General features: G+C 44.8%; 2 protein-coding genes across 2 annotated transcripts in view; both read right to left on the reverse strand.

Annotated features, from left to right (window-relative positions):
* Nucleotides 1-26,017, reverse strand: part of Soat1 (sterol O-acyltransferase 1) — a 50,534-nt gene extending 24,517 nt beyond the window's left edge. The window contains exons 1-3 of the mRNA XM_052737275.1: nucleotides 25,859-26,017; nucleotides 16,912-17,025; nucleotides 8,928-8,986 (exon numbers count right to left, since the gene is read on the reverse strand). Of these exons, the coding sequence (XP_052593235.1) occupies nucleotides 8,928-8,986; nucleotides 16,912-17,017 (165 nt within the window). The 5' untranslated portion in view covers nucleotides 17,018-17,025; nucleotides 25,859-26,017. The remainder of the gene's footprint in view (nucleotides 1-8,927; nucleotides 8,987-16,911; nucleotides 17,026-25,858) is intronic.
* LOC128109831 (60S ribosomal protein L11-like) lies at nucleotides 17,572-19,295 on the reverse strand. The gene has a single exon (XM_052737276.1). It carries the CDS (start codon nucleotides 18,106-18,108, stop codon nucleotides 17,572-17,574), a length of 537 nt encoding a protein of 178 aa, XP_052593236.1. The 5' UTR covers nucleotides 18,109-19,295.
* Nucleotides 26,018-27,258: the final 1,241 nt, after the last annotated feature.

Raw genomic sequence — 27,258 nt, forward strand, 5'->3', positions numbered from 1 at the left:
CAACTGATTTTCAATATCTTGGTCGGTTGGTTGGTTGATTTTTTTGTTCTCATTCTCTAGCCCAGACTGACTCAAATTGGAATTGATCCTCCTGCTTCAGCCTCCTGAGTGCTGAGCTTACAGGCATGGGCTACCACGCCTTGACAAGTACCACCTCTATTTGTACATTATGCATTCAGCCCTCATAAAAGTAACTTAAGTGACTTTGCAATTTCCAAACAACTGTGGAACCAGCCGGTACCAAAACTCCTACAACACGCTACCGCGAGACTCATTCAATCTTTGTTATAAAGGATGTAGAACGTGGTTATTAAAAACAAAACAAACACCTCACCTTGACTTTTTTCCTGGAAGCTATGAAGGGAAAGGGACTAAAAATCACATGACCACTATTTATTAGATGACTACATATGACAGATCTCTGTTGGGGGCTTGTATATATTATCCCTAGCCTTGAAAACGGGCAAGCATTACAATTCTTTTTTTTTTTTTTTTTTTTTTTTGGTTTTTCGAGACAGGGTTTCTCTGTGTAGCTCTGGAACCTTTCCTGGAACTCACTTGGTAGCCCAGGCTGGCCTCAAACTCACAGAGATCCGCCTGGCTCTGCCTCCCGAGTGCTGGGATTAAAGGCGTGAGCCACCACCGCCCGGCACAATTCTTATTTTACACATGGGAAACCTAATCTTTAAAAACTCAACTGAAGAGCTAGGGCTGTAGGCTTAGTGATAGATGCTTGCTTAGCTGGAGCAAGGCCCTGTGTTCTATCCCCAGCCCGGAGTTGGGCAGGGTTAGTTAGAAGAAGTGGGTAAAGTGTTGCAGAATATTTATGTAACTATGTGAAGATGTGCTGTATTTGTTTAATTACGTAGATGTGTTGCTGTTTTACCTTGTCTGCCTAAGGCACCTGATTGGTCTAATAAAAAAGCTGAATGGCCAATAGTAATGGAGGAAGTATAGGTGGAACTTCCAGGAAAGGAAAGTAAGAAGAAGGAGGAATTTAGGCTCAGGGAGAAAGAGACAGAGAGATGCCAGAAGAACCAGGAGAGTAGGGCATACAGAACTAAAGAAAGGTAAAAAGCCCAGAGGCAAAACATAGATGAATAGAAACAGGTTAAATTAAGTTAAAAGAGCTAGTGGGACAAGCCTAAGCTAAGGCTGAGCATTCTTAATTAATAATAGGTCTCCGTGTCTTTATTTGGGAGCTGGTTAGCCCAAAGAAAATTCTAACTACCGTAAAGTGGTGTGTGCGAAGTCCCAGAACTTGTCTACTGTCAAGTTGGGGAAAATCCAGGTCCATACAACCTCAGACTTTATTATACTATATTGCTTTCCACCACACATTATCTGAAATATTTTCTACATATATGATTAGTACCATCAACAAAACAAAACAAACAAGTAAAAAAACCACATTTTTAGGGAGGGGGAAAAAAAGACCACAAAATAGCAATGTGTATGTGAGGCAGAGGTAGGTGGTAGGTGGATCTCTGTGACTGAGGTCAGCCTTGTCTACATAGAGAGTTTCAGGATAGCCAGAGCTACGTAGAGAGACCGTCTTTAAAAAAGTCAATGTATGGCATGTAGCCTGAAAATAGTAGGTAATCTAATAAGAAGGAAAGCTTTATTCAGGCTAAGTCAATCACAAGCACTTTGTTTGAGAGCAAAAGCCTAAATAAGGTATTGCAGGCTGGACATAGTGGTACAGGACAGTAATCCCAGTATTTGGAAAACTGGAGCAGGAAGTTTGCTTCCAGTCTGAGACCAGCCTAGGCTAACAGTTTGAGCTTCTGTATCAAGAAGTCAGAGGGGGCAGGGAGCAGCTGTGGATACAGGTCGGTTGGTAGAGCGCTTACCTAACATTCAGGAGGCCTGGGATTTGTCTCAGCACAGCATAAACCAGACATGATTTTGTAAGCCTGACATTCCAGTATTCACAAGGTGGAGTCCAGGCAAGAGGATCAGAAACTCAAGTTCGTCCTTGGCTACAAAGTGAGTTTAAGGCCTTCCTGAGATAGAGATCTTGTATTAAAATTCACACTGGGCTATCACTCAAATTAGTCTACAATTTTTTTATTTTTATTTTTATTTTTTTTGGTTTTTTGAGACAGGGTTTCTCTGTAGTTTTGCGCCTTTCCTAGAACTCACTTTGTAGACCAGGCTGGCCTCGAACTCACAGAGATCTGCCTGCCTCTGCCTCCCGAGTGCTGGGATTAAAGGCATGCGCCGCCACCACCCACCTACAATATTCTTTTTTTAATTTATGATTTTTATTATGTCTACAATATTCTTAATAAATCTCATTTTAATCAGTCTACACTAAGCTGAAACATATTTATCCACTTTAATAATTTGTTTATTTGTATTTTATGTACAATGGTGTTTTGCCCGAATGCATGTCTGTGTGAGGGTGTTGGATCCCCTGGAACAGGAGTTACAGGCAGTTGTGAGCTGCCATGTGGGTGCTGGGAATTGAACCCAGGTCCTTTGGAAGAGCAGCCAGTGCTCCTAACCACTGAGCCACCTCTCCAGCCTCGCTTATCCACTTTATTCTTCCACTTGAATAGCCTATTCATCTTTATCTCCCAAATGTTTTGTTAGTTTATTAAAGACAAAGTTTTACTATGTAGCTGTGGTGATTTGAATGAAAACAGCCCTCATAGGCTCATAGGGAATGGCACTATAAGGAGGTATGGCCTTGTTAGAAGTGTCACTGGGGGTGGGCTTTGAGGTTTTAGAAGCTCAAGCCAGGCCCAGTGTCATTCTCTTCTTGCTGCTGCTGATCCAGATGTACAACTCTCGGCTCCTTCTCCAGCACCATGTCTGCCTGTGTCCCCATGCTTCCTGCTATGCTGACAATGGATTAAACCTCTGAATTGAAAGCCAGCTCCAGTTAAATGCTTTCCTTTATCGGAGTTGGTCATGGTATCTCTTCAGAGCAACAGAAACCCTAGGACAGTAGCCCAGGCTAACCTTGAACCTGAAATGCTTTAGCCTAGTGAGTGTTGGATTACAGGTGTGCTGCAACACCCAGTTAACAAAGGATATATTTCACTTTCTCATGTTCCTCCCCTACCTCTTTCACTTCATTAGTCTTTATGAAAATCCTAGGATACTAGAAAAGCAGTAAAAATATTTTCTTCATAGTTAACAAATGAGACATCCACACAAAGAACTATAATGTAAACACTTCTTAAGATCACATTAAAACATATAATATGCAAGTACATAACGTTAGGAATGTGCAAACTAAATACACACACAGCAATGTGCATATGCATGTGCACATATATATATATGTGTATACACACACACACACACACACACACACACACACACACACACACCCTCCCCGTAGAGATAGACGCAAGCTCTGCACAGTCCCTCTACTGGACTGTGTGGCTGACAGGAAAGGGAAAACAAGCCGTCAGGAGGGAAATAAGCCGAATGTTATTTCCCGGTGGCGGCATTTAGTCGGCAGCTATTACTTTTTTAGGATGCTTCTCTTAGGGGTTTTCTGCAATGAGCCAGTACCACGTCTACAAAGAGAGAAAAGTGTGTATGAAAATATATTCCCCCTGCTCACAAAGCCAAGCCAGGTGACAATATAACAAACAGATAAAATCTTACATTGTGGGCATTTTTTTCTTAGTAAAAGTAAGTTACACAAGCAGAAGAGATGCCAGAGCATCTTTCCCTCACTGTGGTTGCTCTGTTGTTCACACTGTCTTGACACAGGGTCTCAAATGCCCAGGCCCCAGACTGGATACCTCACCCTCCTCCTCCACTTCGCAAGTGTACGTCATCACGCCCAGACCTCTTCTCATTTTTTTGAAGTATTCTATCTAATCAAGATGAAGCTGATTTTTGTGTGGTACTGATTACAGCGTTTCCTCTCCAGACTTGGCACATGCCATGAATACGCTGACTGAGAGGTGGTGCCACAAAGATCAGGAGTTCAGCACAATCCTCAACGTCAGGGTGAGTTTGAGTCTAGCCAGGGTTACACGAGACTCTGTTTTCAGAGGCAGAGGGATGAGGGGGAGTGACAGGAAGGGAGGAAAGGGGGCGGGGGATGTGAATTGTAAACATAGCCCAGTGTATCTATTCCAATTTCAGAGATACTAAATAAGACATGTGGAAAGTGTTCCTCAATCAGCGTCCTGCAAGTCATCATCCTTTGACTGTTTTGAGGTTTTGGTTTCATTAACCACAAAACAGATTAGAGCAATTGGTGACATATTGTGGTTCCTGCCTACAGTACCAGCACTTGGGAGGCTGAGGCAGGAGGACTGTCTCAAAGTCAGTCTGGGCTACAAGGTAAGATCCTGTCTCAAAAAAAAAAAAAAACAAAAACAAACCCCCACAAAATAATAAGATAACATAGAGCACCTCAGCTGAGGTCTTCACCACCTCTAAAACTGGGGAAGTCCTTACTACGGACACAACCTCCCAGGTCTTTAAGGTATCTAACTGAGCCGCTCTATCGTCCACCTTGTACAGTGCGTGAAGCCAGCGCAAGGACAGAGCGGCACGGGCAGCCAAATCCTGTTAGTCTGCACTAACCCAACACATCTCCCCTGGTCCACGTGGACAGCTCTTTCATCTTTATCTGAAAGGCTGAACGAACAGTCCCAAGGGCAGGAGCATTTTAGTTTTAAATGATGAAATAAAAAGACCAATGACCCAACTTTCCCAAAAGTCTCCAAGGTAGACTAGAGGCATGCATCTATACATTTAAGTAAAACGAGAAAGGAAATTCCGAAGAATGTAGCCTGCGTTGCCAAATAGAAAGTGAGATTTGACCTTTGACTGGAAGCCCAGAGGTCAAAGAAAAATGGACAGTTTTGACAGAGGTGCTGGGGATCAAACCCATGGCTTCATGTGTGTTAGGAAGGCACTCTACCAAGCAAAACTACTATGCCCCTGCCCGCAACTGCCAATTCAAAGGCATTTAAATCAAGTCACAAGTTTATCAAACAGAGTGTAGAGGTTCATGTAGAACAAAGCACTACATAATAAATGCAGGAAAGCACTGCTGCAGGCCTGGAATCTTAGCTAAACAGGAGGCAGAAGGTCGCAGCTGAGGCCTGCCTGGGCTAGAGCTGAGTTCAAGGTCTCTAAACAAGCAAACATATCGGGCTGGGGATGATGCTCAGCATCATAGGAGAGAGCTGGCCTAGCATGCGTAAAGCCCTAGGTTTTCTCTCCAGTACCCCAATCAATCAATCAATCAATCAATCAAATTATAGACTGAAAACTCAGGAGGACAAGATGGGGGGAAATATTCAAAGCAAGGATGGTAGAAAAACTGTGGTCAGCAGAATGAGCTAGAATTCGAGCTAGAATAATATAGCGCATCATTTTGATTGGTGAAGGTATGAAGTTAAACAGGTAGAGAACTACACCAACAAGGGCATGAAACAGAGGAAAGAATACAATGTAAGCCCAACTTTCCAACTACATGTCCCCGTCCATTGCTCCCCAGCAGAGCATAAATAACATCAAAGACCTAAGACACAGTTGAGGTTGTTACCTCCAAATCAGTGTTCAGACTGCTGCCTGCCCCTAACAGCAGGAAACATAACTCACAACAACCCTGAAGCCTTGTCCCATACACATAATTAATACTGTGGGCTAAACTAATGCCCACCGTCTCCTCAGCTACTTCTTTATATCATTTATTACTTTTTCCTGATTCCAAATGACCAAACCAGGGGATTTCCCATTTTTTTTATTTATTAATACTGCGTGTATGGACATACAAGTGCCTCGGCACAACTGTGGAGGCCAGAGAACAATTAATTTTAGGGAGTCAATTCCCGCCTTCCACCAGGTGGGTTCCAGGGACTGAATTCAGGTTGTCAGCCGGGGCAGCAAGAGCCTTTACTCATTAAGGCATCTCACAAGTCCTAGAATTTGATGAGTTTATTCACTAATAAATAAAACAGATACATGGAGTACTCTTTTTTTAAAGCTATAAGCCAGGCATGGTAGCTCAGACTAGTAATTTCATCACTTGGAGGCTTAGGGAGGGGGACTGTTTTGAGTTCAAGCCTAGCCCGGGCTACCTAGCAAGGGCTTGTCCCAAAATTACAGAACTAAGGCCCCAAAGTTAACTTTCCCCAGTTCTGTACTCTTCCTGCCCACGCCCCCCCCCCCCCCCCCCACTTTCCCTGCCACAATCTCTCCCCTGTGGATCAGGAATCTGTATGAAAAGGTTCCCACCACTTCAGCTTTTTCCTCTCTCTTACGGAAATCTTTTATCATACTTTTGTAAACACTTAAGGAAAACAGATTTGCCCATTAGTCACCATGGTCCAGTCTGTGACACTAACTTGTATTGGGGCCAATCAGCAATGAGGCCAGCTTCATTCTTCTTTTATTTACTATTTTGTGTGGATGGGTGTTTTGCCTGCATGTATTTCTGGGCAGCACATGGATGAAGTGTCATCAGAGGCCAGACAAGGCCGCTGGATCCCCTGGGACTGGAGTTACGGAGGCTGTAAGCAGACGCAGAGGCACTGGGGCTCAAACTCTGAAGAGCAGCCAGTGCTCCTACCCACCGAGCCATCGCTCTAGGCCCCAACTTCATCCTTAAGTCAACTCGGTTGAAATATAGCACCTGGTGATCTTTTTTAAAGAGTTATTTTTATTTTTTAAGCATGTGTGTACAGACATGTTCGTATGTGTATCACATGTGTGTCGGTGGAGACCAGAAGAGGAAGTCAGATCCCCTGGAGCTAGAGAAGTTAGAGGTGTTGTAGGTTGCCTATCTAAGTGCTGGGCACCAAACTTGGGTCCTCTGCAAGAACAAGTGCTCTTAAGCACTGACCCATCCCCCCAGCTCCACATTTTTGAGACAAGGTCTGCTATGTAGCCCAGGCTGGCCTTAAAGTCATAGCAATCCTCCTGTCTCACCCTCTCAATTCCTGGGATTACAGATTATAGGCATGCATATGCCTCCCACCTGGGCTAATAAGTCTTTAAACGGGTCTTTATATCGGAGTGATGAAGTACTAGTTAGAAAAGACATTGTCTGGACCAGCAAGATGGCTCAGCAGGTAAAGGCTCCTGTTACCACACCTGAAAACCCGAGTTCAATCCCTGGGGCCCATGTGATGGAAGGAGGGAACATTGTCACAGCTGTCCTCTGACCTCCCTCCACACTCATGTGTGACACTCCCACATTCCACACACAAACACAACTTTTTTTTTTTTTTTGTTTTGTTTTTGTTTTTAGAGACAGGGTTTCTCTGTGTAGCTTTGCGCCTTTTCCTGGAACTCACTTGGTAGCCCAGGCTGGCCTCGAACTCACAGAGATCCGCCTGGCTCTGCCTCCCGAGTGCTGGGATTAAAGGCGTGAGCCACCACCGCCCGGCCAAACACAACTTTTTTAAATACCCCTTTATAAAGCAGTTCAATAGACATCACAAATACACTTAGAGTATGTTGCGTGAAGAATACTCTATTAATATTAAGCAAATAAGTTCTTGTACTAATATTTCCAGGGATAGCACTGCCCATTCTAGGGTCAAGAAAGTACTGTATTTCAAACAATTAAATGAAGGGGAAACATCCCCTTGGCCTTTAAAGGTAACAAGAAAACTAAAACAGGTCATTGTATACTGATTATATCTTCAATTTTGCCAGTGAACTTTGATAGTGATCTCACTGGGAAAGGGGAAAGTTTAACACAATCAAATTAAAATCAGGTATTTTTAGAATTTAAAGGCACTGCCGAACCGGTATGGTTCATAAGACAGTCCATCCACATTTAAAATGGCCATACTAGTTTTTAAAATTATTTCTACTTCCCTGACAGGTAATTAGCTTTTAGATTCAGAATATTTAATGGAAGCAGATGTAGTAAGAACTACGGCAGGTATTTTCACAAAGCACTCACATCTACATCAGCTGTTCGTGGAGTTCATTCACTGTAAAGATTTGCTTATAAAAGCCAGACGATGACACTAATGGATGGAACCAGAGAGAAGGGCAAAGTGAATTCTTATGTGAGATGACAGTGACAGATCTTATTTCCTGTTCCATAGCCAGATGTCCACTTATAAGAAAGGCAAATAATTCTTTTTGTTTGTTTGGTTGGTTGGTTTGGTTTGGTTTTTCGAGACGGGGTTTCTCTGTGTAGTTTTGGTGCCTGTCCTGGATCTCACGCTGGAGACCATGCTGGCCTCGAACTCACAGAGCTCCACCTGGCTCTGCCTCCCGAGTGCTGGGATTAAAGGCGTGTGCCACCACCACCCAGCAAGGCAAATAATTCTTTTTTTTTTTGGTTTTTTCAAGACAGGGTTTCTCTGTGTAGCTTTGCGCCTTTCCTGGAATTCGCTTTGGAGACCAGGCTGGCCTCGAACTCACAGAGATCCGCCTGGCTCTGCCTCCCGAGTACTGGGATTAAAGGCGTGCGCCACCACCGCCCGGCCGGCAAATAATTCTTAAACAAGTGGGACGAGGTGGCACGCACTTGCAACCCCAGCACTGGGAGATGGAGCTGGAGAAGCTACAGTTCCAAGCCAGTCTGGACTAAACAGGGAGTCTCAGAAAATTAAAAATACATTGAAACAGAAACGGGGCTGAGCCAGTAAGATGGCTCAGCTGGTCAAGGTGCTTGATGCCAAGCCTGACGACGTGAGTTCAATCCCTGGGACCCACATGGGTACAGAGAGAAGTGACTCTGGCATGTTGCTATCTGACCTCCATCTATGTGCCCAGCACAAACACCCAATAACAGTAACAAAATAAAAGAAAGAGCAGAGGGTGAGGGTCAGGAGCTCCAGGTCAGCCCTGGGCTACATGAGAACCTGTCAAAAATAATAATAATAATAATAATAATAATAATAAAAAAAAAATAAAATAAAAGATAAAAACCTAACTAAATAAATGAAGAATATTTAAACTGTTTCTTTACCTACCTCCGCCTCTGCGGCCAACTGCCTCTTCTTGGCTATCAACTGTTTCATGGTAATGCGACCTAAGGAAAATAAAAATAACCGAATGTTTAAAACGGAGCTTTACATTGACTCTCAAGCAGCAATAAACCATGAAGTGGAAAGCAAACAAACATAAAGATGAATGCATACACTCGGTGTACAACCCAACAGTGCCCTTTAGGAGGAAGCACGAGCAATCTAAGCCGCTCACAAACACAGTTACGGGTCCACTTCCAGCAATGTGAGAAATCGGGTCCCAGAACAGATCTTCACTTGAGACTCTGAAGATACTGAGTAAAGTATTAAGGATGTAAAAACTTATTCTTGAGGCTTATTGCTGGGGATGGAGGGTTTAAGGCTCTGTGGTTAAGAGTGCTTGTTGCTCTTGCAAAGGACCCAAGCTAGTTCCCAAAACCCAAGTCAGGCTGCTCACAACTGTCTGTCCCTTTCTCCAGGGCATCCAACACCCTCTTCTAGCCCCCAGGGCACCTGCACTCACATGTGCATATACACTCATACATAAACACAATTAAATTAAATTAATTTTTTTTAAAAAATCTTAAAGACTCATTGCAAAGCTGGTCCAAATCCACAGGAACAAAAGATAGAATGAAGCTAGAACCCTAAGGTATATGTGACAGGCACATGGATTCTTGCCAAATGCTAGAAAACTGTCGCACACTGGCTGCTACACATCAAGTGGTCCTCTCACAGAACAGCACCCAGCCTTACAGAATGGCGAAACCTAGGGCCTATTACAGCTAAGAACCCATACAACCACATCCTCGGGGTCCTGAACAACACAGAAGGGAACAAAAGGAAACATGTCTGTCTCTACTTCAAAGACAGGACAGTCTCCCTGAAAACTTGCAACACTTCAGTGGATTTCGCAACCTAAACTTTTGTTATCTCAAAAACCTTAAAGTGTGTTTATTTGAAAGCAAATTGAAGCTGTGTCCCCAGAATGCCAACAGATAAGTACAATGCCTCCCTGGAAGGTCACAGAATCAGCCAAGGCCTTCAACAATTCTAACAGATAAAGAGTTCCAGGAACAAAGGAGAAGCTCCGGGTCACAGACCTAAAACATTTGAGATATCAAAACCACAAGAGAAGCAGCAGGGGCAAATCGAAGGGACGAGGGTCAGAAAACTAAAGCACTGTCATGTAAATAATTTACTTATTTAGACGGGGCTTCACTGTGTATCCCTGACTGGCCTGAAACCCACTATGTAGACTGGGTGGGTCTGCCACCTGCCTCTGCCTCCGCCTCTGCCTCCTGAGTGCTGGGATTAAAGATGAGAGCTCCTGGGCAGCCATGAATACAAAGAGGAGAGAGAGAGAGAGATAGAGACAGAGACAGAGAGAGACAGAGACAGAGAGAGAGAGGAAAAAGAAAAGAAAATTAGGCTTGCAATGTTTATTCTTCATGAATAAGTGTTAGCTAACATTGATAAACCTACCACATTTGACAGACACATCTAAAGACTGTTCCTAGACTGTACTACACTGGTTGTTGTACCTGTCTAGAAAAAAATTCTTTTGGTCAGTGAGACAGATCACAGGTAAAATGTCTGCCTGCCACCAAGCTGGAGGACCAGAGTTCTCAAGCTAGAAGGAAAGAATCGACTCCTGAAAGTTTCCTGACCCTCCTGAGGTTTTACACACACACACACACACACACACACACACACACACACACACACACACACACAATCTACAGCCTATTCCTTGAGGTATCAAAAATCTTACTTGAATGTGTTTTGAAACCCTCTCTCTGTTCCCCCTTTTCTTTGCCGATTTTCACCAAACCTGTTCCCTAGGACAATCCTGTACTTTATTACCATGTCAGAACTCAGGTGACAGCAACGCTGTGACGACACAGGTGACATCAGTGTATCCATCCCAAACCCACCCTGTATACATAAAACTCTTCCTTTAGACACTTAGAACAAGTTCACAAAGGGATTACAATACTCAGAAGGCCTACAGGAGCACGGAGTGGGGTGTGTGTGTGTGTGTGTGTGTGTGTGTGTGTGTGTGTGTGTGTGTAAGGAACTATGACAGAGTCAATATTTGAGCTAAGAAGCTGGGAGTATATAGTTCAGTGGTAGAATGCTTGGGCTAAGACCCTGAGTTAGACCCCTCCTAGCAATGCAAATAAAATAAAATAAATCATATCACCATATATATGGTATATATATACACATGTATATATTGTATATTTTTATTATATAAATATAATTACATGTATGTCATGTATATATGTATAGATAGGATTGAGTCTCAAATGATAAAGAAAAATGGTAGTAAGTATATACTAAAAAGATTCTTCCAGCAAAAAAGAAGATAGCATAAAGACTTGTTAAGATTCCCGGGAATTTAACCTGGATCAAATGCCAAGTTCTCATTGCTTTATAATATTGTATTTAATATGATTTTTGCCAAAAGGCAGATATTATACTTATTTTCTAGGTTACCAGTTGCATGGTAAATCAGTGCTGTCCAAGGTGATACTCATTAACTATATAGCCCAGGCTGGCCTCAAATTCACAGTAATCCTTCTGCCTCAGTCTGGATTACTGATACAGGCCACAGTGCCCAACTAAGTAACTTTGTTTTGTTTTCAAACAGTAGCTTACATAGCCCAGGTTAGCCTTGAACTCCTGATCTGCCTGTATACAGTTCACAGCTTCTAGGATTATAGATGGTGACACCATACCCTGTTTAATAATGCTTCTTAAAAGTCACAAAATAAAGGCTGGGCAGTGGTGGCACAAGCCTTTAGTCCCAGTACTTGGGAGGCAGAAGCAGGCAGATCTGTGAGTTCAAGAACCCTGTCTCAAAATAAAACCAGAAGTTACAAAGTAAAAAAGACTTCTAGGTAAGTTGGCAGGCTGGAATTTGCTTCTGTGACACAGTACAAAAGTATCAAAATAAGAAAAAAACAGGAGGGGGGCACTGCAGAGATGGCTCAGCGGTTAAGAGCACTTGACTGCTCTTTCAAAGGTCCTAAGTTCAATTCCCAGCACCTACATGGTGTCTCACAACCACCTATAATGAGATCTGATTCCTTCTTCTGATGCACATGAAGACAGAGCACTCATACACATAACATACATGAATAAATAAATCTTTAAAAAAGAAAAACACAGACTCTATCCTAGAAAGGAAGAGTGTCAGAAACCCTTCAAGTGTGGTAGTCAGCTGGCAAATGCAGAGTCACAGGAGGTGTGGCTGGGTGTTGGCTACACCTCATCCAGAAGGTAAACCAGGAAGCCTGGTGAGAAGAAACCTGCAGGCAGCCAGCCCACAGGCCGGGGGCCAGCTCTCACAAGCCTCAAACCCATCTACTGGCCTTGCTGAAACTGTCTCTGGCAGGACTAGTCAGCAGCTGAGAAGTGCAACCCGAGGCTCACAGAGCTGGGGTGGAGTGCTATCTTAAAACCAAGCTGAGGGGCCTGGGAGTGGTGGCAGGTGAATCTGAGTTCAAGGCCAGCCTGGTCTACAGAGTGAGATCCAAGACAGGCACCAAGACTACACAGAGAAACCCTGTCTCAAAAAAAAAAAGAAGAATCATTTGAAAGCCATCTCCATGTCTATAGAATAGTTAAGCTTAGGAATTTTGAGAGAGTAGGTTTTTTTGTTTTGTTTTTTGTTTGTTTTGTGTGTGTGCGCGTGCGTGTGTGTGTGTGTGTGTGTGTGTGTGTGTGTGTGTGTGTGTGTGTATGTGTGTATGTGTGTGTATGTTTTGAGACAAAGTCTTAGTTATCTGAGGCTAGCCTCAAACTTGCTATGTAGATGAAACTAGCCTTGAACTCCCGGTTCTCTTGTCTCCACCTCTGTTGTCAATTGCACTCACACATGCACATATCCCTACATACACACACACACACACACACACACACACACATACAAATCAATCTTAAAAATAAAAATTTCAGCACAATTAAAATTTTCTATAAAGGTTGCTGACAGAGAGAGTTTGTCCCTTGAAGAGACCATTCCAGTAAGAAAGTTCAGACAGTCCGGGTGGTCACACACGACTTTAATCCCAGGGTTTGGAAGATAGAGGCAGGCAGCTCTACATAGCTCTACACAGAATTCCAGGACAGTCAGGGCTACAAAGAAACCTTGTCTCCGAAAACCAGTAAAGGCTTCTTCAAAGAGCACCAGGTCACGCTTAGGACCACAGGCGCCTTTCCTAGATGTAAGTATGCACTGTTCTGGCACTCTCCAAAACAAGAATGTGAAACTTATTCACAGTGAAAACAGGTCTTCACTCTTTGAGCAACCTTTATGACCAGTGGTTTTACTTATCAGATTGTAATCATACCTAAGGCACCTCAGGAAACTACATGATCTCATTTACTGGAAAAGAGGAGGGAAAAGTGCCGAAGAAACTCTCTGAAGGTCGATGTCAGCCGGAGATCACAGATAAGGAAACAAGAAGCTCTTGAGAAGCCCACAGCACCCTCAGGCGTGTACGACCCTCTCCCTGAGTAGCCCTCTCTACTCTGGGTATTTGCTTTGGAGACAGTTTCACTGTGTAACCCTGGCTAGCCTCCCTGCCTCTACCTCATATACATACAAGTACTGTTTTTATTTTAGATTTATTGTATGTGTATGAATGTCTTGCCTGCATGTATATCTGTGCACTGTTCAAATATATGCCTGTGCACTATGCACACGTGTGTTTGTGCACTGTGTGTGTGCCTGTGCACTGTGGCACACCTGGCACCTGAGGAAATCAGAAGAGTCAGATTCCCTAGAACTGGGGTTAGGATGGTCGAGAGCCATTATGAGGAGCTGGGAACTAAACCCAGGTCCTATGCAAGAGCGGGGAGCATTCTCAAACACTCAGCCATCTCGGCTCATCCAGAATTATTATTATCTTTCTTGTTGTTTGAGACAATGGGCTCACTGTGGCTTCACAGAGATCCACGTGCTTCTGCCTCCTGAGTGCTGGGATTAAAGGCAGTGCCACGACACCTGTGGAATTTATACAGTGAAGTTTAATGAAGTCAGGCATCTGACCACAAAGCCCAATCAGTACCATCTACAGGCTCTTTCATCCTTCACACCTTGGGACCCCCAGGAGGAGATTCTGACTCAGAGTTCAGGCTGCTGTATTGAAGAGTTTCTTCATTTAGGGGTGATTCTCATTCATATCCAAATGATAGGTGCCACACTAAAAGCCATGTCTCAAGCTGGCTACGATAGCGCACACCCATGATCCCAGCCCTCGGGAGGTAGAGGCAGGAGGATTAAAAGTTCAAGGCCAACTTCAAGTACATAACAAGTTACAGCCCAATCTGGGCTACATGAGACCCTGTCTGGGGGGGGAGTGGGGGATGCAACTAACTAAATAAAAGCTGTATCTCAAGTGTGAACCTGTGTATATGAACCACCAAGAATCCTATTAAAACGAAATTTGTACTCAGTGCATGTGACGTAAAGCAACCAGCTCCTAGGTTGGCCTGTTTGTTCAGCCACAGCCAAAGGCCTTCAAGCCCTTGAAATTCCAAGGTCACAGCTTACTCATCCAGATTCCACAGATGTTAAAATGGAGAAACACACTTAATTTTCCAGTCGGCGTTACCTTCACCAAGATAAGGAGGGTGCCGCACTTCTTAATTTAAGCTAAACAACGTAATAACAGCTGTATTAAAACCTAGAATGAGGGGTTGGGGATTTAGCTCAGTGATAGAGCACTTGCCTAGTAAGTGCAAGGCCCTGGGTTCGGTCCTCAGCTCTGGGGGGTGGGGGTGGGGGGGACACTAGAATGATTCCAACTCAAGGCTGTGGATCTAGCTCAACAGATTGTTTGCCAAGCAAGCAGGAAGGCCTGCATGAAAACTGGGCATGGTGCCGAATGCCTCTAATCCCCACACTCCGAGGACTGAACCAAGACTACGTAGAAAAACCCTCTTGGCAAAACAAAAGAGCAAAAAAGTGAAAAAAAAAAAAAGAGCTTTTTAAAAAATGAAATATAAAGAGAATAGTATGTGATGATGATGATGGTGGTGATGATGATGATGATTACAGTTTCAATAACACCGCTTCTGTCTCTAAGAAGTACTAACATTAGACAAAAACAAATGGAAAACTAATTTGTGGGAATCCAGGCAAAGGAGACAACCCAGACTATCACCATGAATAATGGAGAGAAGGGGAATGCTTCTTTCCAATGCTGGCTCATCCTCCTTTGCATAGACTGCACTCTTAATAGCACAGTGGAACTCGACCAAGTGCAATATGTCATAAATAGCTAACAGAGTCTGTCAATAAACCTCATTATACCAACTAAACAGCCTCATTCACAGTCCCGGTGCGATCTGGCTGCCGATACTTACAATTAAGGTACAAAAGGTTAAAGAGAGCCTCTTTATGAAAAGAAGTCTGAGGATGCCAAAGACAACCGGTCTCCAGAAGTCCCTCCTCTATTTGTTAACCAAACACGTCTCGAGTTTCAAATCCCTATGAAAGCAAAACTATACAAATGTCACCGCGAAAAATAAATATCCTGATGCAATAGGTGACATCATGGGGGTTGCATTTCTGAATCTACCATTCTTTTTTTTTTTTTTTTTTTTTTTTTTTTTTTTTTTTTTTGGTTTTTCGAGACAGGGTTTCTCTGTGTAGCTTTGTGCCTTTCCTGGAACTCACTTGGTAGCCCAGGCTGGCCTCGAACTCACAGAGATCCGCCTGGCTCTGCCTCCCGAGTGCTGGGATTAAAGGCGTGCGCCACCACTGCCCGGCTTGAATCTACCATTCTTAACCCTCAGTCTCGACCTTAACAAGCACTGTATTGTACTCTTCATACACTAAGCAAGTAATAAATGCCCTAATTTCTCCCTTTCTCCTAAGACTTATACAGCAGTTCAGACCCTACTCCTTATTCAATTTATATTCATTATATCTATATAAGGATAACTAGTAACTTATGAGATTATACTTATTTTTAGTAATTCAATTATGTGCGTTTTGGTTTGGTTTTGTCATGCTGGGGAACAAACCCAGGGTCTCCTCAGTGAATTACATCCCCAACTCTGCATGATTTTGAGGGCTTGCCATTCACCTAACTCGAAGCTCCATAAATTCAAACACACATGTATTGATCATTACTATAACCAAGCATCCAGCAGGACATTTCAATAATTACTGATAGGCTAGGCTGGCTGAATGAATGGATGATATCTAAAACACAGTAGAAATGTTTGTTGAATTAACTTTTATTTATTTACTTTTGTGTGTGCGGATGTGTACTGGGTGGTTTTGTGTGTCAACTCGACACAAGCTAGTCGTCAGAGGAAGGAGGCTCAGCCTAGGAAACGCCTCCTTGAGATCCAGCTGGAAGGCTTTTTCTCATTTAGTCATCAATGGGGGAGGGGCCAGCCCATGGTGGGTGGGGCCAGCCCTGGCCTGGTGGTCCTGAGTTCTATAAGAAAGCAGGCTGAGTAAGCCAGGGGAAGCAAGCCAGTAAGCAGCTCCCCTTCATGGCCTCTGCATCAGCCCCTGCCCCCAGGATCCTGCCCTGTTTGAGTTCCTATCCTGACTTCCTTCGGTAATGAACAGCAATGTGGAACTATAAGCCAAATAAACCTTTTCCTCCCCAACTTGCTTTCTATTCTGTCGCAACAACAGAAACCCTAACTAAGACAAGATGTTTTGTCTGCATGTATGTCGTGTGCCCTGTGAGTGCAGGGCTCTCAGAGGCCAGACAAGGGCAGCAGAGTCCCTGGAACTGGAGTTACGGGAACCGCCTTGTGGGTGCCGGGATTAAAACAAGTACTCGGAACTTCAGAACTCTTTCTCCAGCCCATCACTGAATCAATTAATACGAACTTACTCACTATCAGATATATACAACCACCAGTACGCATTTGTAGTAAAAATCTGCAAGCCCTGCCCTAGAACAGTGAACTTGTTTTTACCAATTTACCTCGGAAACATTAAAAACCTCACCATTTCTCTGTGTGTCCGAGAGACTTCTCTGCGCTTCATCTTGCTCAGGATTTTCACCAGATTTTGACAGCCGGTTTCTTAGTGACATCTTTTCTTCTCCCACCATCGAGCTGCCTAGGAAGGAACAAGAGCCAGAAATAAAGACGCTGCATGCTCCCAACACCAAGGGGTGACTTGCGGACAAGCTATTGTCCTGACTGATGGGTACACAGGCAAACATCACTGCATATTGTAAATGTGCAGAGTTAACTGTGTGTCCATTAAAAATCTGAATAAGGTGGCGAATGAAGCTCAGGGGGCGAATGAAGCTCAGGGGTACAGCGCTTGCCTCCCATATATGACTGACACCCTGGATCTGAACCACAGAATCACAAAAAGATTTCTTTAATTTCATTTAAAAATTAAAAGTTTTGAACTAAGTATCTGGCGAGTTGAATTTCATCACTACTATGCTTAAGAGAGGTGAAAACGGATGACATGTTATCTTTCTCTGATTTTAATCATTTTTTTAACACTTTCTGAGTATAAGATATTGCAACAAATTTGAAGAAATTGGCCGCTATCAAATGTTGGCTAGTTTCAACGCCCTTTTTTTTTGTTTGTTTTTTGTTTTTGTTTTTTGCATTTCTGAGAAAATTTTCTTGGTTTTTTGGATAAAATTTATTTGCCAGGAAGGATGCTCCCATCATACTTCTGGAACCAACGCATGGCCTCCTCTTTGCTGATGCTGTGCTTGGCCCCAATGCAGCCTGTCCTGTGCTTCTTGTCTGCAATGCTGAAACCTGGCCTACCCAGCACCACATAGAAGTCCAGGCCAGAGATCCCAATGCTTGGGTCATATTTGATGCCCAGATCGATGTGTTCTTGAATCCCAAAGTCAAAGTTTCCAGTATCTGAGAAGTTATTTTTCCATAACTCATACTCCTGCACCTTCAGGCCTTTCTCCAGAATCTCTTCTGCCTTGGCTCCTCGGACAGTGCAGTGAACAGCAATCTTCCCATTTCGCCGGATGCCAAAGGACCTGACGGTGTATCTAGCTTTGGAAAATACAGGTGTCTGGCCTGTGAGCTGCTCCAACACCTTGGCCGCCGGGGTCAGTCTGTCTCTGCTCTCCCCAACACAGATACTGAGGCAGAGCTTGCGGATGCGAAGTTCCCGCATGGGGTTCTTCTCCTTTTCACCTTGATCTTGTGTCATGATGAAGAAAAGGGAAGAGAGAGCAGAACTTCCGGCCCGTGGCCTTATGGGTCAGGAGGCCTCAACGGCCCTTTTTAAACACAGCCCCCATTCTTAATCAACAATACAGATGAACAAAGCACTGAACACAGGAAAACTAAAGAACAGCGGAAGAGCCAGGCATGGTGGCGCGTGCCTTTAACCCCAGCAGGATCTTTGTGAATTTGAGGCCAGCCTGGTCTATCCTGAGTTCCAGGATAGCCATACAGAACGACCCTGCTCCAAACAAAAACAAAGGAATAGCAGAAGATGCCAAAGATATGTAATGAGAATGCTCCTCTGATTCCGAGCCAGAGGAACGCCATCTTTCACAAGCCACCACTGAACTGTTCTGCAAGCCATCCTCCCCATGACTGAAGTGTCTTCCAAGACCACAGAAGGGCTATGATGAAGTACGCATGCGAGTAACTTCTCCACAGCACACCTGTCTGTGCTTTATGTAGGGGGCTGAGTCTGTAATCACCCCTAGTGCGTACACCACGGCTGTCTGAGAGTTACGGGGTGTGAATTGCAGTCACCTCTACTGCCCTTCACACGGGGCACTGCTCTCAAGCTAGGTGTGGAGCCACTCTGTTGTAGACGTTACAATGTGGCTGGGTAAGGAGGAGGGCATATACATCTGTCTTTAGTTGTCCATAGCTCTTCAAGTAATCCCTAGTAAATTCTTTGGACCATCTAGATGAACTTGAATGAGGCATTCATTCCTCAGGCTGCTGGTGCTATTCCAGTTTGGAGGCAGATGCTCATTTGACATCTCTTAGGAACAGTCACACGTGATACCACAAGTGAGAGCATGATTACCAAGGCAGTAGTGATAACTGCAAACATCTGGAGTTCAAAGAGAGGCTAGATCAGTAATAGAGATAATGGATTCAAGAGAAGAGATATTCTTTGATTGAGCTTTGAAGGATGAACACTCCACGTGTGAGAAAGGGTTAAAACCGGAACTCTCGGGGCTGGAGAGAAGCCTCCTCCATGCTGACACTTGACGACAACAGAATCCCACTAGTGGACAGCTTGTCTTTTCACCGGTAATGGAAGCAAAAGCCGTGAAGCTAGGAGCTGAGTCAGAGTCAGAGTCAGAGTCAGAGTCATTTGCCCACGCGGTAACAGTGTCATGCGCCTTCCTCTTCTCAGTGATGACTGACAGGATGAAGTGAAACCGACTGACACTTTTCAATAATAGAATAAAAAGAAAAACAACTTCTTTTGGCCTTTAGATACTCAACAAAGGCTAAGACAGACGCTTACCTCACATTCTAGGCAAAATTTAACTCAAAATGTAGCAAAGACCTAAAACCGGGGGTTGGGAGTCGTGGGCAAAGTGTTTCCTTGTGCAAGTATAGGAACCTGAGTTCCCAGGGTGGGGGTGGTGGTGATGGTGGTGGTGGCGGCGGCGGCGGCGGCGGCGGTGCACGCCTTTAATCCCAGCACTCGGGAGGCAGAGGCAGGCGGATCTTTGTGAGTTCGAGGCCAGCCTGGTCTACCGAGCGAGTTCCAGGAAAGGCGCAAAGAGAAGACCTGGGTTCAATCCCCAGCACCTACACGACGGACAATTCACATCCATCTCTAACTTTGGTTCCAAGGCATTCAATGTCCTCTTCTGACTCGTGGGCAGAAAGCATTCATATGATGCACACACATACATGCAGGCAAATCACTCACACATAAAATAAAATGAATAAATTTAAATCTAAAAATATACATATAAACATGCACACATGCAAAGGAGAAACTTAGAAACAATTTGGTCTGGGCTATTGATAAAGATTTAAAAGTCATCTATGTAAAAGTCTGAGAAGAAACCATGGAACATCTAATTATCCCACAGAAATATTCACAGCAGTGGTAAGTAGGAGTGAACATTGAGGATTCCTTTGAAGGAAACAGAAATCAGAAATAAAAAGGGCACTGGTACAGCAAAAAGGAGTTTCACAAGGGATAATGTGGGCTTTAAAACGGGCGCTCAGGCCAGGGGTGTCGGTGCACCTTACAATTCCAGCACTCGGGATAGAGGCAGGTGGACCTCTGGGAGTTCTACGTAGTGAGTTCCAGGCCAGTCAGGGCTATAAAGTGAGACCCTGTCTAAAAAAAAAATAAAAATAGGAACTCTTAGGGCTGAGGCGATGACTCAGTGGCTAACAGCACTTGCTGCTCTTGCAGAAGACCCAAGTTCAGATCCCAGCACCCACAATGGGTGGGCAGCTCACAACCTCCTGTAACACTCTCTTCTGGCCTCCAAAGGATCCTACACACAAGCGTGCATATACACACAGAGAAAGACATACACACACACACACACACACACACACACACACACTCATAAAAATTTAAAAGACAGTAAAATAAACACATTGAAAACCGAGTGTCAGGCTGGAGAGATAGAAGGCTCGGTGGTTAAGAGCACTTACTACTCTTGTAGAGACTCGGGTTCGATTCCCAGCACCCTCATGGTGGTTCACAACCACCTGTAACTCCAGTCCCAGAGGATCTGATGCCCTCTTCTGGCCTCTACAGGCAAAACACCCATACATATAAAATAAATGATTAAAACTGAATGCCAAATTCAAGTTTATTACTCAAAACATGAGACAGTATACCAGTGCAATGCTTATCAAACTAGAAAAAAAGAAACAGCTTTTTAAAAAAATATTTATGCTTTATATGTACAAAATATTTGGGTTTTTGGGGGGAGGGGGGGCAGAAAAGTGGAGTATCTCACTTTGTAGACCTGGCTGGCCTAGAATTTGCAAAGATCCTTTTGCCTCTGCCTCCAGAGTGCTCTGATTATGAGTGTACACCATCAGGCCTGGCTTGATACTAAGGCTTCTTGGTTTTTGTTTGTGTGTTTGTGTTTGGTTGGTTTTGGTTTTTCAAAATAGGGTTTCTCTGTGTAGCTCTGGCTATCCTGGAACTGTAGACCAGGCTGGCTTTGAACTCAGAGATCAGCCTGGCTCTGCCCCCCAAGTGCCAGGATTAGAAGGTGTACATTACCACCAACCAGCTTCCATATATATTTTTAATTTCAGCATCTATTCAGAGATCCATTCAGTAACCTGGCTCTGTAGAGCTGATCTTCAATCCACCACACTTTCTGATACTGTTAATGCTCCAGCCACCACTGCTCCACTCCCTGATAACCACACACCACTTCTTCGATACCGCGTTCCCCACCAAGGTCTGATGATGAGCAAACCCACCATCCCACTTGACATTTCCCAGTAGGTGTCCAACAGACATTTTGAAAATGACCCAAATCCAAACTGTTGACACTCTTATTTTTAGGGGACAGGTCTTGCTCTATGGACCAGGCTGGCCTTGAATATGAGGCAATCCTCCTGCCTCAGCCTCCCAAGGGACTATAGGTATGCACCATCACACTCAGCTAGAACTACTGACATTCTATCCAATTCCGCTTTGGTCATCTCCATCTCGGTTCACAGGACTAGCAGTCATTCTCTGCACAAGTTGGCTTTTTCCCTCAAAACCTAGTCTTCCTCATATAATCCAAGATAAATCCATCTGACTCTAGACTCCTGTTACACCTAATTAAAGTCTTCCTCATACAATCCAAGATAAATCCATCTGACTCTAGACTCCTGTTACACCTAATTCCAATCGCTCCCCACATCTGCCTCCGCACTTCATTCAAAGCACTATTTATTCAAAGGCCAGGCATGACTCACGCTTGTAACCCCAGCACTTGGGAGGCTGAGGCAGGAGAGCTGCCATGAGTTTGGGGACATACTGGACTATGTATTGAGATTCTGTCACACACAAACACACACACTAAGTAAAGAAATAAAAATAAATCTCCACTAACCACTGTGGTAATCTCTTACTTAGTCTCCCATCTGCTTCTAGTCCTTTTGTTTTTACTTTTCTTCTCCCTCTCAAACACAGCACTAGAATTACACTTTGTTAAAAAGGAAGACTGGGACCTCAGGGTGAACTTCAATCGCAGTTCATCTGTCTAGAATGTGGGAGGCCCTCAGTGCAGCCCTCAACCCAAAAGACAAAAAAGTTCTCAGACAAGGACTTGATATTTATCTTGAGCAAGAGTACTCAGAACCAAAGGGAAGGATGTGAAAAAGAAAAGCAAGATCAGAGTGCCAGCAGCCAGCAGCAAGCTCACATACACAGCAATGAGGTCTGAAGACTCGCCTGACGTGTGGGAAGAGATAAGGAAGATCAGATAAATTTACAAATGATTAGAGAAGTCTTTGAGGCGTGGCTGGCTAGAGGTGCAAGGTAGCTAGCTGTTCGCAGATCCCAAGTGAGTATGCTAACTCAGAAAGGCTAGGAATGCCATTATGCTAATTATAGGGAGAAGAATAGAAAAACCCAAAATTACGTGTCTGCAGGCCAGCCAAGGTATAAAGGGCCAGCAGAACACACAAGTCTGGGCTGAAGATAGGGATCTGAGATGCATCAGTGCACACCAACAGCTAAGGCAAGTTCACTGACAGCACAAACAGTTCAGGACATCTCCCAGGCAGGTCACCCAGGCAATACTCAGGCACTGTTTACATAGCATTTATTTAACATGCTAAGCAGTAGATACTAGCACACCATCTTATAGATGGTGAAGCAATTTCCCCAGTATTATGAAGCACTTAAAACATGAACAGCAAAAAGACTTTAGCAAAGAGGTTGAAAGGAGAATAAGGAGCAAGGAATGCCGTCGGGGGTAGGGGGGATAGGAGGATTCAGCCTCCAGGGTCAGGACCATGGAAAATTCAAGTAAAGAACAAACACAAAAAGAATGGTGTATGACATTTTTATTTGCACGGTTTTGTTTTGTGTTTATATATAATATATATAAAAGGTTATTAGCCGGGCGGTGGTGGCGCACGCCTTTAATCCCAGCACTCGGGAGGCAGAGCCAGGCGGATCTCTGTGAGTTCGAGGCCAGCCAGGGCTACCAAGTGAGTTCCAGGAAAGGCGCAAAGCTACACAGAGAAACCCTGTCTCGAAAAACCAAAAAAAAAAGGTTATTAAAAAGGGGGGGGGGCGTGGAACTTGGGACAGCTATTTCACAATGTGGAGATGAGCTAACAGTGGGTGGTTTACTAACGACATGTACAGCTGGTTCCAGAAAGGGCAAATGTATTGGAGTAGGTTGCAAAATGTGTTGAGGAACTGAAAATGGATCATAGGACAGTTCTCACAAGAGGCCCAGCAGCAAAAGAAAACAAGCAGCGTCCACCGTGCTGGGCGCCAAGGGAGGTGCGCCACCAGCTCACGGCGCCACCAGCTCACGGCGCCACCAGCTCACCGCGCCACCAGCTCACGGCGCCACCAGCTAACCACCAGTTCACGGATGGCCTGCACTCCTTTTCTATTGTTGGTGCTTTTGGCTTGTTTGGGGTTTTGTTTGTTGTTTGTTTTTGGAGGAGATAAGGTCTCACACTCTGTAGCCACGGCTGGCCTCACTCAAATCTGCCAGCCCTCTCTACCCCAAAGCACTAGGCCTGAGTCACCACAAAGGTTTCCACGCCATTTGCAAAGATGTATTAGATTGTGTGGTGGAACTATCTTCCTTTTAGGTGACGAAGTTGACCAGTGGGGCTGGCGGGATAGCTGAATGGAGAAAAATGCCTGCATGCAGCCTGGCAACCCAAGCTGAATCCCTAGAAGCCACATAAAGGTAGAAGAAAACTAACTCCACTAAGTAGTCCTCTGACCTCCATACTCACAGTGGCATGTGTGTATATGTGTACACACACACACACGCACAAGCAATAAAATGCAACACACTGATTAGACAAGAATGTAAGAAACCAATCTGTACAGGGAAGTTACGTAATGTTCTGTGGTAAGCATCTCCCTTGTCTCCAGAAAGCAAATAAAAGGAATTAGAGAAATAAATGATTCATGTCCCAAAGAAATGTCAACTTTAGCCTGCCTCCAATGTTCTCATTAACAAAGATTTCAAAAGAACCTATAAATCTGTATCACAAATAAATACTGGGTATCTACAGCAGGTGAAGAACTCCTACATCACCCTAAGGTTCAGGGGAAAAGAGAAACCACTGTGATAGAATTTACAGTCCAACCCTGGACACAGTGGTACACACCTGTGGTTGAGGCGCGAGAACCAGGGGTTTAAGATCATTCTCAGTTACACAATGTCAGGCCAGCCTGGGCTACATGAGAGCCTAGCAATAGAAAGAAGGGAGGGAGGGAAGGAAGGAGGAAAGGAGGGGGGGAAATTAACAATCCAAAGCATAATGTCTTCATCTTCTCCCCTCCAAAAATGGTTTGTCCTACCCTACAACTCTTTCACATAACTAACAGAACGGGGTCAATTAATAAGACTTGGGCAAATGTGGGGAAAAAAAACAACTGAAGTCTCCTGTCTGACAAATGGAACTTCCATAGGAAACAGTCACTCTCCCTAGTTAATGTTTTCTCAAAGTTCCTTCTTTGGCCCTCCAGCTCTTTAGTTCTGTTCCAGCCAGGTACTGGGCCAGACCCTGAGAAGACAGAAAAAAAAGATAGTCTAGCCTCATGAAATCCACTAGAAAACAATTAAGGCATCTACTTGCAATAGCTGATGGACTAATTGCTGGTAAGAGGCCGAGTGCTAGCAGGCTTATACTCATGAGTGGCTCGCACAGGGAAGTGATCTTTCGTTTGAGGAATGCTTAGGGGTGGGAGAAGGGGAAAGAGCAAAGAGCACACAGCCTGGGGGAAATGCTCCAGGAGATAAGAGGAAGCTTTCCAGGGACAGGAAAGGAAGCTGGAGCTCGGCGAACCGGCCCAGGCTTGAAGACCGCAGGAGCTCAGGCACTCAGTCCCTTGGTCTGAGTCCTAAGGGAACGTGAAACCCCTGACCAGTTCCAAGCACGTGACACACTAAGCCGTGTGCTTCTCCACGTTTACTCCGCTTACTCTTCGCTGCATCAGGAGCTCTTTGCAATCCCCACTCGAGTGCTGCCTGAGCTGGCTTTTTAACAAGTCATTTACATGTCCCACTTTAAAGCAAACAAGAGAAAAAAAAATACTCAAGTTGGATTCTGCATCAAGGAAGAAGGCAAGTGGTTTGCAGGGAAAAAAGTGGCAACTACTTAAATATTACAGTGACCAACGACTTTTACAGAAAATGCAGAGAATGGAGCTTAGAGTAATCTCTCACAAATGCATATATATATATATATATATATATATATATATATATATATTATATATATATCGCTTAAGTTACATGCATATTAACACTTAAAATCAAAGACAAACTTAACAACTCCCTCCTGCTACTTAAAAACAGAACACGAGCTTGACTAAAGGTTTTGGTGCCCCGGCCCATATGGAGACTGGTGTCTGGGTAGTGCCATCTTTCCCCTCACACACATCTCCCCCGCCCACATCAGGAAAAAAACTGACTTCCTGGGCGCATTTTTTGATGTCGCTTTTCAAAGAATGCGATGACTTCTAATTCTCAACTTTCTTTACTACTGACTGGCTTGAGAGAAGCCACATGATTCGGGGGACATCAAAACCATCCCTGATATTGAAAAGGATGGCGATGGGTAACTTTCCCGCCCTCCCCCGGCGGCGGCGGCGGGCAGCGTCTCCGCGGGACAGTCTGGCCCAAGCCAGGCCCGCAGAGCCGGAGCGGCGCCGCCATCGCAGTCCCCCTTCCTCTCGGGCGCAGGGTGGACCTGGACTGGAAAGGAGGAGGAGGGGAGCGGAAGCTGGGGGTTACCTGCGGCCCGAGGGCAGCGGCGGCGGTCCGGGCGGTAGGTTGGACAGCCGCGGGAGGGTCGCTGCGGAACGATGTCCCGACGCGGGTCCGCAACGCCACCAGCCCGGCTGCGGAGGAAGATAAAGCGCTGGCCCCCACCCCGGTTCTCCGCCCCAACCTCCCAGCCCGCGGCTGCGTCACGCGCATCGCCCCGAGCTCCGGGATGCCATTGGTGGTCCTGCGGCGCGGGGCAACGCCCACTGCCACGCCCCCTCCCCAGCGCCTGGGTACCCGCGGCGCTTCTCCAGCTACCGAGTTTTCCGGCTCCACCGCGACCCTCCTCCTCCCCCTCCTCCAAGGTGGCCGAGAGGGGACCGAGTCAACTTCCTGAGAGTCCGAAAAGGCAGCCTGCGTGGTAGCGTGGGACGAGGGGTGTCTGGCGCTAACGGGGATCTTGAAACCGACCGTTAAGGAAGGAGGTAGAAGCAGTGGCTGAAAACCTGTTATAAGTCGCTCTGTGGTCTAAATTCTACTTGGCTGAGTCTGTCCTTAACACACAAACTAGAAAAGACAGAAATGAGTCACTGGAAGTAATGGGACAATCTAGTAATTTAAAAAGCATCCTTGGGAATAAATAAAAAAAAATGATAGGGGTAGATTTAGGACATAGATAAAAACAGTTTAGGCCTTGGACTTCTCAAAAGCAAAGATGTGGGTGAGTTTAGGATAAAGAAGGGTGAGAGAGAAAGCTAAAAGAAAGAGACTGAAGAGTCCCTGTCGGCCTGCAAAACAATGTCAGGTGAACGGGTCTCCCTAATCAGTCAGTCCTGCTCTGTCGGGTTGACCATTCCTCTCCAGGTCAGATGCCCTGAACAAATGTCTGACCCTTAAAGAATTGCCTGCTCTGCAGACCTTTCAAGCAAGGAGTTCCATGCCTGCCCATAGCAAACAGCACTGCTCACCTTAGAGCTGGGCTCTGCAGAGATCTGCCCAGTTTTTGCCTCCTCTGGGACATTAATGCTTCTGTCAACAGTTGGGTGATAGCATTTGGAAGGGCTCTGCTGTTTGTGCTTTCTCCTCCTGTCCCCATTTGGGACTCAGGAGTTCACTTCTGTGGGGACTCTTATAACAACCTCCTTTACACACCAAGAAGACACGTGCCTTTTCATTGTTTCATTTATTCAGTTTAAAAAAAAAAAAAAAAAAAACTAAGCTGGGTAACACACTCCTGGGGGTGGTGGTGCACACCTTTGATCCTAGCACCCAGGAGGCAGAGGCTGGCAGATCTCTGTGAGTTGGAGGCCAGCCTGGTCTACACAGTGAGTTCCAGGACAACCAGGGATATTTAAAGGGACCCAATCTCATAAAAAAAAACAAAAAAACAAAAAAAAAACAGTCGCTGTGATTGTGATTGCAAGTGT

This window comes from Peromyscus californicus, unplaced genomic scaffold (genome assembly GCF_007827085.1).
Source record: "Peromyscus californicus insignis strain IS unplaced genomic scaffold, ASM782708v3 Scaffold_14__1_contigs__length_90479793_seg_2, whole genome shotgun sequence".
In the NCBI taxonomy this organism is placed as follows: Eukaryota; Metazoa; Chordata; class Mammalia; order Rodentia; family Cricetidae; genus Peromyscus; species Peromyscus californicus.

Coding starts and splice junctions, on each gene's coding strand:
- LOC128109831 (XM_052737276.1), bottom strand. CDS start 18,108: ATGACACAAGATCAAGGTGAAAAGGAGAAGAACCCCATGCGGGAACTT.